The 12,951-nt window shown below is 35.9% G+C and overlaps 1 protein-coding gene across 1 annotated transcript; it reads left to right on the top strand.

Annotated features, from left to right (window-relative positions):
* Window positions 1-5,709: 5,709 nt before the first annotated feature.
* On the top strand, window positions 5,710-6,639 carry LOC131908232 (olfactory receptor 8K3-like). The gene has a single exon (XM_059259281.1). The coding sequence runs from the start codon at window positions 5,710-5,712 to the stop codon at window positions 6,637-6,639; it is 930 nt and encodes a 309-aa protein (XP_059115264.1).
* The last annotated feature ends 6,312 nt before the right edge of the window (window positions 6,640-12,951 follow it).

Here is a 12,951-nt window from a genome sequence, read left to right as displayed (position 1 = left end):
GAGATTCTGAGTTTTCTGTTGCAGAAACCAGTGGTTGAGATCAAATATTTAAAATGATGGAGTACAGTTCTGAAACATATTCTCAGTCCATGCTAGGACACCCTTTTCCCTCTGCTATTTATATCAAATTTAAGAGATGTTGTCATCCCAGTGTATTATAGCTGTTACAATTTTCACACATCCCAAGTGAAGATGGAGAAGTATCTTTCAAGGCTGAGATGAAATACCTACTCACATCCTAGACAGACGCTGGTTATATAGCAGGGGTACCAAAATGTCAGACATCTGAATACACAGAAGTCTGACCAAGCATTTGAGAATCTTAAATAATGAGGTACAATGGATAAATGCAATCTTAAAATAACTAACGTTGAGAATAACATAAAATATTTAAGAAGAAATTATAAATAATTTTGAAAATTTAAGTCATTTTCCTCCCAATAGGAATATATTTAATAGCATTAACTGTACATTCAAGGTGATATTTGGTAAAATTTATGTTACGTGGTTTTATCCTAAAATTATTGAATAATAGTAGCACGGATATAATAGAACTTTTAAATTAATTAATTAATTTATTTATTTTGCATCCCACCCAGAGATTTCCCCTCCCACCTTTCATCCCAATCCATCTTCTTCCTCTTTCTGCCCTCCCATAATCCACTCCTCCTCTTCCTTTTCTGTTAAGGAATGTTAAGAAAGATCTTAAGAGGGCAATAAACTTAAGAAATCTAGTTTACTGGTACAGAGTGAGCCTATCATCCGAGCTTAGTACTCAGTACTACAGTAAATACCTAAAAGAATCATCAGAAGGCATATAATACTGATTTGTGGGTTGACATTAAAATATAAGACTTACAGATACCCACTTCACACTTCAAATTAACTCAAGAGATATAGAATTTGTACATTATCACATTTTCTAAATTTGAAATTTGAGACAATTTTTACTGATTCCATGTAATTCACAAATGTGTACTGCAATTGGTATTTATCTATTGAGATAAAGTAGTGGATTTTGTTTTTATTGTATACACTGGGTGGGGAGTTATCTCACCTGAGATTTTCAGATATATTCCATGAAATGTATGTTAGAAGTAGGGGTGTTTTTACTTTTGAAAATTAAAAAGAGAATGTTATCTTACTATTTCTAACACTGTTTACTCACCTAGGCAGCTGAGCCTGAAAGAGTTTTTGAGCAACTGAAAGTTCTTCTTCTTTTGCCTCTTTCTTTTATTTCTTTGAGAAAAATGTTCTTGGTTTTTCTCACTTGTTCACCTCAGTTACTCTACTTGCTAAATTTCATATTCTAATTTGGTGGGATTTGGTTGCTACCCCTACATAACAGGAAACCCATGTGCTTCAGATCCTTTACTGAACCCTTGGTGTCTCCTGGGAAGGTGTGCTTGTCAGGTAAGAGTGAGACTTGTTAAGGATCCTCATTTTATTCCAGTCAGATCTGAAGGACAAAAGAGAGAGAAAGGAACATAAGAGTGTCATCTAAGACCCTGGTCTAGTGCATATTCTAGCTACATGGGAAGCTGAGACAAAGGCATCATTATTTTCAGCACAGCCTGCACAACTAAGTGAAACTCTGAAATAACAAATGAGCAAAAGTCTGAGATTATAGCTACATTTTCTCCATAAAGGTCACATTCCTTAGCAAATTCTACTATATAAGCATATCAAGATCTTGTTAGAAAGGAAATATTTTTTTTTTATTGATTGCAGCAACATGGAGGAAAAGGGAGGTCAATATGTTGACTGACATAGAGGAGACACAAAAAGTAAATTTTGCATTTTCAGATTGGTGAAAACTAAAAGAACTGATGTCGCAGAACAAAGAGAGGAATGTTAACTAAGGATTTAGTAGGGTAAGAAGGATGAGTGGTGGGGAAAATGGAGATAGACTCCAAAGCAGAGTGGAGAAATTAGCTATGATTTTACATGCCACAGTTGGGTAACTATTGGTTAAAAGGATCTCTCAAATGTATGCATGTAATAACAATTTGTGAAAATGAGACCATGAGTTTGAAACAAAGTGTGATGGTTACATGGCAAGGTCTGAAGGGAGGAAAGGGAAGGGAGAAATGTAATCAAATTATCATCTCAAATAAGGGGGAAATTAAATGATCTATCCTATATTTGAGATTATTAGATTAGCATGAAATTGGTAATATTAAAATAATTAGTATCTGAGGATAAGAAAGTAACTTTATTTTTACCATCATAAATCACACATATGCCAAATTTTAAATGTACACCCTGAAGCTTTACAAATATTTCACAATTTAAAAAATAGACAGTTTTGTAACCTTGATATGTTAGAGCCAGGTGTAGTCAGAAGTTTTTCTGTGTTCTGCCTGTCCTGCAGTCACTCAGACCCAAAAACCCATAGAAACTTATATCAGTTAGGAGCTGGATGGCCTATGGTTCAAGCTTCTTGCTAGCTAGCTCTTATATCTTAAATTAACCCATTTCTATTCATCCATAATTTGCCACGTGTTCCATGGCTTTACTGGTCTGCTGGCATGTTGTTCCTTGGACAGCAGGCTGGTATCTCTTCCCTTCTGCCTTTCTTCTTCCTATCTATCTGCTTGTGTTTCCTGCCTGACTCTAAGGTTCCTTACCATAGGCCAATACAGCTTTATTTATCAACCAATCAGAGCAATGCATATTCACAGCATACAGAAAGATATCCCACAGCAGCCAGGAACATAGCTCCTTTGCCAATTATTTAGGAATTCTATGACCTTTTTTTATATTATTTTAGCTTTCCCCTTTTAGGAAGTATTGAAGTCTAACATTCTCATTTTTATAATGTATTTTATCAATCACGATCTTGTAAGACTTTATAACTGCATTATTCACTCACATACTCCAATATCCTTTATATTCTATTCAATTTCATAGCCTGATGAATTGTATTCACAAATTTTTCAAACTTAAATTCATTAACACAGCATAATGTTATTCCCAATGCAATATAATAGTAAATTATACTTCTTTTACTTTTTAATCATAAAACATAGAATTTATTTTAAACTACTATCAATGATACATTAATGTTATTCATAATTATATTGTAATAATGTTTTTTTAAAACTGGTACTATATATATTTTTTAAATTTTTCTTTATTTTTGAGAATTTCATACATGTATAAAAATAAATATGACAAAATATACTCTTGATATTCCCCATTCATCCTCCCATGTGTCTTTCAATATACAGCTGTACAAAATTCATTTATTTTGTTATTAATAACAAAATAATGTTATTTTTTTCTTCTTTATTTTACACCCTTTCCACAGTTTCCCATCCTTCCTATCTTCTTAGTCCTTCCCCCTACCTGCCCTCGGCACCCCACATCCACTTCTCCTCCACTTTTCTTAAGAAAAGTGCAGTCCTACTCTGAATATCAACCAAACATGATATACCAAATTTCAGTAAGGCTAGGCACCACTCCTTGTTTTAAGGCTGGACTACGCAACACAGCATGAGGAAAGGGGTCCCAAAAGCAGCCAAAAAAGAGTCAGAGACAACCCCTGCTCTGTTAGCAATCTCACAAGAAGACCAAGTTACACAGTTGCAACATACATAAAGAGGGCCAAGTTCATTGCCACGCAGGCTCCCTGGCTGTCGCTTCAGTCTCCGTGAACCCCTATGAGCCAGGTTAGATGATTCTGTGAGCTTTCTTATGTTGTGCTTGACCCCTCTGTTCAAGCACCTATCATACTTTCTCCCCTTCTTCTGCAGGATTCCCTGAGCTCTCTGCTTAATGTTTGGCTGTGGGTCTCTACATCTGCTTCCATCAGCTTCTGGACAAAGCCTCTCTGATGACAATTGGGCTAGGCACCAATCCATGAGTATAACAGACTATCATTAGGAATCATTTAATTTTTTATAATCTCCTAAATCCCCTTACTACCACTCAAGTATGAATGGCTGTGGGGCCATCCACTGGAGTGTGAGAAATCTACCAGGGACCACATCTTCAATAAAGAATGATTTTCCTTCCCCCAGAAAATATCAATTCCTAGTAGTTCTTCAATAACAGGAAGGGCCTGGAGGAGAGGGCCTCCCCTGGTTGTGCCAAGATTTCTGAATATTTGATTCAGTGCAAGTCTTGCTGTGCAGAAAACAATAGGTGCTGTGAGCTCATGAGTGTGATGGCCATGTCATGTCCAGAAGATATATCATACATACATACATATACATATATATATACATATATATAACAAATTATGTGTGTGTATGTTTGTGTGAGTGTATGTGTGTGCCAGTATGTGTGTGTGTGTGTGTGTTTGTATGTGTCTATGTAGGTGTGCGTGCATATGTGAGTATATGTTTATGTGTGTGCAAGTGTGTGTGTGTGTGTGTGTGTGTGTGTGTGTGTGTGTGTGTGGATTCCAGCCATACTGGATGGAAGAGCACAATGCTTCTAATTTTTTTATATTCTAGGAAAGTTTATATACAATATGGATAATTGTGTATGTGGAGGCATTTGTTTCTAAACGAACAGAAAAAATAGATATTAGAAAGGAATCGACAAAATGTAGTTTTAAAGAACTGCAGCTATTGATTCAGATCCTTAAATATTTAGCTGATGGAAGATGCAATACTGGTTTAAAAATAGTCAAAATTAAAATATGAGCATAGTAAATTCTTATGGAAGCTATGGCATCTTAGGCATCTAATATTTGTTTGTTTTTACATGTAATTATGTTAAGAATTATTTTTGTAGTACCTAGATATTCCTAGTAACTGTAGACCTTTCTTTGCTCCACATGATACATCATTTGGTGTTGCTTCTGCATCAGGGTAGATACTATTCCTTCAGGTTGAAGATATCATCTGCTCCCTTAGTCTTATATTTTCAAATTTAAAGTAAGTAGATTTGTAGTAGCTTGCTTAGGCAAACACTCAATAGTTTAATTATTAGGATCATAAGAGTTTACTTAAAATATGCTAGAATAAATAATGGCATCATCAGATACATCATTTCACTGACACTATTACTAAGCTCAGAACAAATGCAAGACTGAAACTGATTTTCCATTATAATCTCCAGATATACTCAAACCATAATAGAGTAAAGACACAATTTTATAACATTAAATAGATAAAGGGCCAGGGTGCTATTTGGTATAAGATGATACAATTAGGAGATATAAAGCAACCCCTGTAGAATGAGTTAGTGATGTTCATGGATGAGTTGTGAAGATATAAAGCAGAGACATATGTAAATGATTTGTTTCAATTTACTTCTTTCTAAAATGATGTTTCACAAATTATACACACACACACACACACACACACACACACACACACACACACACACTTTAGTAAGGATAAACACTTTAAAAGATCCGTAATCTTAATCTAGGTCAAGCCTCTTTTAAATGACATATTTACAAACAAAATCACAAAGACAGTGTAATACTTTGCAGATATAGTCAATATATTGCAGAAAGAAAATTAAATTGTTTATGACATGCAGGGTACAGTATCTTTGAACCTTGTATCTGTGTTCAGCAATGCACATGAGTCATATAAAATTACTTCCTGTCAAAAACAAAGGAAGAACATAAAAACATAGAACTCTAGTATACTATGTGACTTAAACTCTGAAATTTTAACAGATAACTTCCTGAATCCCAGTGGGCTGTGAAGATACCTCCAAGTAAACATTTCCTTAACAGTCTAGATGGAGAAGCAGAACCTCTCTGTGCTGAATGAATTCATTCTCATGGGTATCACAGACCGCCCTGAACTACAGGCTCCTTTTTTTGTAATGTTCTTTCTCATCTATGTTGCCTCAGTGGTGGGAAATTTGGGTATGATCCTCCTCACCAAGTTGGATGAGAGGCTACAAACACCTATGTACTTTTTTCTCAGACATCTGGCTTTCATTGATTTTGGTTACTCAACAGCTGTGGGACCCAAAATGTTGGTAAACTTTGTAACAAATGAAAATACCATCCCCTATAACTGGTGTGCCATTCAGCTAGCTTTGTTCATCTTCTTCATCATTAGTGAGTTATTTGTTCTGGTAGCAATGGCCTATGACCGCTATGTGGCCATCTGCAGCCCTCTGCTCTATACAGTCATCATGTCTCAGAAAGCGTGCTGGGTATTGGTGATAATTCCCTATCTCTTCAGTGCCTTTCTCTCTCTGATCACCACCATCAAAATTTTTATTTCATCCTTCTGTGGTCATAAAGTCATTAGTCACTTTTACTGTGACAGCCTTCCTTTGTTGACCTTGATCTGCTCAGGAACACATGACATTGAACTTATAATATTGATCTTCTCAGCATTTAATTTGGTTTCATCCCTTTCTGTAGTACTTGTGTCCTACATATTGATCCTCGTGGCCATCATCAGGATGAACTCTGCAGAGGGCAGACACAAGGCCTTCTCTACCTGTGGGTCTCACCTGACAGTGGTAGTTGTATTATATGGGACTCTGTTTTTTATGTACGTACAGCCCAAATCTAGTCATTCTTTTGAGACTGATAAAATGGCATCTGTATTCTACACCTTGGTAATCCCCATGTTGAATCCCATTATCTACAGCTTGAGAAACAAAGAGGTAAAAGGTGCCCTTCAAAAGCTATGGAAAAAATGTGTATAAAAGTTGTACTTAAACTGCAATAGAAAGAGGAGATAGCTTAGAAGCACAAAGCTTGGCTAACATGTGCACATCTATAGTTACAACCTTGAGTCCTACAAAATTCAACACAAAATTTGTATTTAATGAATTTTACTATACACAAGTGCATATAATATGTACTAGACTTTTAAATGCACTAGAATGAAAAGGCATAGTGAATTTAAAATGTGTTTATTCTTTTCAATATGCAGTTTATTAGAAATGGCTCTCATTTTGGTATTAATCTTGTTTTCCCAAGTTCCGTTCTAGTGCCTGAAGTCTACCACTGGTTCTTTCATTGACAGCTGCCTCTGGTGAAATAGAAAGGACATATTCACATATGTACCTCATTTTAGACTTTCCTTGACTAAAGACATCTTCATGTATTTAAATGTGTATTATTTTCTTTCATATATGACATCCATATAGATGTGCATATCATACTGGCATGCTAATCTATAAAAAGAATATCTCTTGTACCATGTTATATATATATATATATATATATATATATATATATATATACACACTCTGCAAAGAGTATTGTACATATTTACTAAACAGTTAAAAGTATAAATGAGATCTGATCTATTTATATCATTCTTGAATATCTGCACAGAGTCATCAAAAGCAGTATAAAACAGAGGTATCTGATTATCAATGTTCATTCTCAAATTTTTATAACAGCCAGGACAACATATCAGTGTAACTCCTAACAGCAGTTGGAGGGATAAAGATATGTAGTCTACATACATAATTATCTTGAACATGAAGAAGAAGGGAATTATGTTAGAAAGGAAAATTAACAGAACTGGAGACCATAGTGTTAAGCAAAATAAGTCAAATTCATAAAGATGAGTATTAGATAATTACTCTCATGTGGAATTTTTTAAAAAGCTATAAAATAGAGCTTAGGTCATTAGATAATAGTAAAGTGAATAGGGGAAGGGAAGGTGGGTGAGGGTGGGTCATATAGGGTAGTAAGTCAATAACATCAAAGTACCTTGAGTGTATGTGTGTGAAAATATAATGAAAACACCCATCCTCCAAGACTGCAGCTGCTCCCTAAGACACAGAATCTGCCAGCTCCCACTGAACCAAGAAGTTAGTCTATGTTCTCCTTGTCCAGCACCCTAGTCTCTAGGCTTTAGGCCCAGTGGCCCCATCTGCACCTCGATATCCTCACCCATTTCAGTCCCAGTTGCACACCAGCAGGCAGGATTCCTTCAGGCAAGACTGACTACCCCCCACACCAGACCCTGTTACCTACAAGGCCCACCACACCTCTCAAACCTACTCATCCTCCAAGACCACAGCTGCTTACTGAGACAGAGACTTCATCAGCTCTTATTGGACCAAGAGCTCTGATTGGGCCAAGAGCTGCTCCCTGTGCTCCCTGAGACAGACAGAAACTCCATCAGCTCTGATTGGACCAAAAGTGCCAGTTGGACCAAAAGAGCCTTCCTCAGGCCAGGTGTCTGTGGCCTTTAATCCAGCACTTGGGAGGCAGAGACAGGTGGATCTCTATGAGTTTGAGGCCATCCTGGTCTACAGAGCAAGATCCAGGACAGTACCAAAACTACATGGAGAAATCCAGTCTCAAAAAACCAAAAAAAAGAGGCTTCCTCAGAAAAGGACACTGCTTGCACAATTGGAGGAAGAGATGGGTGGATGCCAGTGCAAGAATACATTCAACAACATAAAGAGCAATATGGCACCACCAGAACAGAGTGGTTCTACATCAGCAAGACCTGAATATTCCAACACAGAAGAAGCACAAGAAATCGACCTTTAAAATGGCTTTAAGAAGATGTTAGGGGGGGAGAGGATAAAAAACAAAAGAAGATGTTAGAGGACTTTAAAGAGGAAATGAAAAATTCCCTTAAAAAAATCAAAGAAAAGACAAACAAAAAATTGGAAGAAATCAGTAAACCCCTTAAAGAAAGGCAAGAAAACCAAGTAAAAGCAATCAAATAGGTAAATAAAACAGTTCAAGTCTTGAAAACTGAAATAGAAGCAATAAAGAAGACACAAACTCGCGGAATGCTGGAAATGGAAAATCTGAGTAACCAAAGAGGAACTACAGATGCAAGCATAACAAATAGAATGCAAGAGATCGAAGAGAGAATATCTGGCATTAAATAATAGATACTATAGTGGAAAAAGATACATCAGCCAAAGAAAACATTAAAGCCAGCAGTCTTGGACAGATGTTATGCAGACACTATGAGCCCATGGATGCCAACTCAGACTATTATACCCAGTAAAATTCTCAATCATCATAGACAGAGTAAACAAAATATTCCATGATAAAATCAGATTTAAACAATACCTATTCACAAATCCTACAGAAAGCACTAGAAGGAAAAAAAAATCCAACCTGAGAAAGTTAGATGCATCCACAAAAACACAGGCAATAGATAATCCTACACCAACAAATACCAAAGAAGGGAAATACACAACACTACTACCAAAAAATACCAGGAATTAACAATCACTGGTTATTAATATCCCTTAATATCAATGGACTCAATTCACCAATAAAAAGACACAGGCTATCAGAATGAATACGAAAACAGGATCCCTCCTTCTGCTCCATACAAGAGATATACCTCAACTTCAAAGAGAAATACTACCTCAGAGTATAAGGCTGGGAAAAGATGCAAAAGAACTCAAGAAGCAAGCTGATGAAGCTTTCCTAATATCTAACAAAATAGACTTCAAACTAAAATCAATTGAAAGAGATTGGGAAGGACATTACATATTCATCACAGGAATAAATCCACCAAGATGAATTCTCAATTCTGAACATTTATGGCTCGAATAAGGGCACCCACATTTATAAAAGGAACATTACAGAAGCTTAAACTGTACATCAAACCCCACACACTAGTAGTGGGAGACATCAACACCCCACTCTTACCAATGGACAGTTCTGCCAGACAGAAACTTAACAGAGAAATAAGGGAAATAACAGATGTCATGACTCAAATGGACTAAGTGGATATCTACAGAACATTCCACCCTAACACAAAAGAATATATCTTCTTCTCAACACCCCATGGAACCTTCTCTAAAATCAACCACATACTCAGTCACAAAGCAAATCTCAATAGATTAAAAAAAATTGGAATAATCTCCTGTATTTTATTGGACTGCCATGCCTTAATGTTAGATTTCAATGACAAAAATTATTACAGAAATTCTATAGTCTCATGGAAACTGAATAATGCTCAACTTACTCACCAATGGATCAAGAAGGAAATAAAGAAAAAATTAAAAATTTTCTAGAATTAATTGAAAACAAATGTACCACATACTTAAACTTATGGGACACTATGAAAGCAGTGCTAAGAGGAAATTTCACAGGACTAAATGCCCACATAAAGAAGTTGGAGAAATCTCACACTAGTGACTTAACAGCACACCTGAAAGCTCTAGAACAAAAGGAAGCAAACTCATACAGGAGGAATAGATGCCAGGAAATAATCAAATTGAGGCTGAAATCAATAAAATAGAAACAAGGAGAACAATACAAAGAATCAATGAAACAAAGAGTTGGTTCTCAGAAAATCAGCAAGATACACAAGCCCTTATCCAAACTAACCATAAGGCAGAGAGAGAACATCCAAATTTACAAAATAAAAAATGAAAAGGGAGACATAAAAACAGACGAGGAAATCCAGAGAATCATCAGGTCATACTTCAAAATTGTGTAGTCCACAAAACTAGAAAATCTAAAAGAAATGGATGATTTTCTGGATAGGTACCACATACCCAAGTTAAATCAAAACCAGATAAACAATTTAAATAGACTAATAGCCCCTAAGGAAATAGAAACAGTCATTAAAAGTCTCCCAACTAAAAAAGCCCAGGACAAGATGATTTCACGGCAGAATTCTACCAGAATTTCTAAGAAGAACTAATACCAACACTCCTCAGATTGTTGCACACAATAGAAACAGAGAGAACATTATCAAACTCTTTTTATGAGGCTACAGTTAGCCTGATATCCAAACCACACAAAGATGAAACAAAGAAAGGGAATTACGACCCTTTTCCCTCATGAACAATGATGCAAAACTACTCAATAAAATATTTTCAAACCGAATTCAAGAACACATCAAAAAAGTTATCCACCATGACCAAGTAGATAGACTTCATCCCAGAGATGCAAAAATGGTTCAACATATGAAAATCTGTCAATGTAATACACCGTATAAACAAACTGAAAGAAAAAAAATCACATGATCATTTCATGAGATGCTGAAGAAGCCTTTGACAAAATCCAGCACCCCTTCATGATAAAGGTCTTGCAGAGATCAGGAATACAAGGAACACACCTAAACATAATAAAGGCAATTTACAGCAAGATGACAGCCAACATCAAATTAAATGGAGAGAAACTCAAAGTGATTCCACTAAAATCAGGAACAAGACAAGGTTGTTCACTCTCCCCATATTTATTCAATATAATACTTGAAGTTCTAGCTAGAGCAATAACATAACAAAAGGAGATTAAGGGAATATAAATTGGAAAGGAATAATCCAAACTTTCACTATGTGCAGACAATATGATAGTATATACAAGTGACCCCCAAAATTCTACTACAGCTGATAAACACCTTCAGTAATGCGGCGGGATGCAAGATTAACTAAAAAAAAAAAATCAGAAGACCTTCTATAGACAAATGATAAATGGGCTGAGAAAGAGATCAGAGAAACATCACCTTTTACAATAGCCACAAATAAAATAAAATACCTTGGGATAATGCTAACTAAGCAAGTGAAGGACTTGTATGACAAGAACTTTAAGTCTCTGAAGAAAGAAATTGAAGAAGATACCAGGAAATGGAAAGAACTCCTATGCTCATAGATAGGTAGGATTAACATAGTAAAAATGGTAATCTTTTAGAAAACAATCTACAGGTTGAATGCAATCCTTATCAGAATCCCAACATAATTCTTCAAAGACTTGGAGAGAACACTAATCAACTTCTTATGGAAAAACAAACAAACAACAACAACAACAAAAAACCCAGGATAGCTAAAAAGAATCCTATACAATGAAGCAATCTCTGGAGGCATCATCATCCCTGACTTCAAGCTCTACTATAGAGCTATAGTAATGAAAATAGCTTAGACCCACTACAGTGGTGCACACCTTTAATCCTAGCACTTGGGAGGCAGAGCCAGGCGGATCTCTGTGAGTTCAAGGCCAGTCTGGGCTACAGAGTGAGTTTCAGGAATGGCGCAAAGCTACACAGAGAAACCCTGTCTCCAAAAACAAAACAAAACAAAAAAAAATAGCTTGGAACTGGCATAAAAACAGACATATGGACCAATGGAATTGAATTTAAGACATTAATCAGCACACATATGAACACCTGATTGTACAGTGGAAAAAAGAAAGCATCTTCAACAAATGGTGCTGGTATAACTGGAGGTCAACATGTAGAAGATTGCAAATAGATCCATATTTATTGCCATGTACAAAACTCAAGTACAAGTGGATCAAAGACCTGAAAATAAATCCAGTTAAACTGACCTTGTTAGAAGAGAAAATAGGAAATACTCTTGAACTTACTGACACAGAAGACTACTTCCTAAATATAACACCAGTAGCACAGACACGGAGAGCATTAATTAATAAATGGGACCTCCTGAAATAGAGAAGCTTTTGTAAGGCAAAGGACATTGTTAGTAAGACAAAAAGACAGCCTACAGAATGGAAAAAGATCTTCACCAACCCCACATCCAACAGAGAGCTGATCTCCAAAATATATAAAGAATTCAAGGAACTAGATATCAAAATACCAAACAATCTAATTTAAAATGGACTAAAGAGCTAAACAAAGAATTCTCAACAGAAGAATCTCTCTCAAATGTCTGAAAGATATTTAAGGAATTGCTCAACATCCTTAGTCATCAAGGAAATGTAGATCAAAATGACTCTGAGATACAACCTTACACCTGTCATAATGGCTATGATCAAAATCACTGAAGACAGCTTATGTTGGAGAGGATATGGAGCAAGGGGAACACTCATCCACTGTTGTTAGGAGTGTAAATTTGTACAGCCACTTTGGAAATCAGTATGGTGGTTTATCAGAAAATTGGGAATCAATCTTCCTCAAGACCCAATGATACCACTCTTGGGCATATAACCAAGGAATGCTCAATCATACCACTATTACACATGCTCAACTATGTTCATATCAGCATTACTCATAATAGCCAGACCTGGAAACAACCTAAATGCCTCTCAACCAAAGAACAGATGTAGAAAATAAG

This window comes from Peromyscus eremicus, chromosome 4 (genome assembly GCF_949786415.1).
Source record: "Peromyscus eremicus chromosome 4, PerEre_H2_v1, whole genome shotgun sequence".
NCBI classification, from domain to species: Eukaryota; Metazoa; Chordata; class Mammalia; order Rodentia; family Cricetidae; genus Peromyscus; species Peromyscus eremicus.
This window is presented reverse-complemented; position numbering and strand designations above follow the sequence as displayed.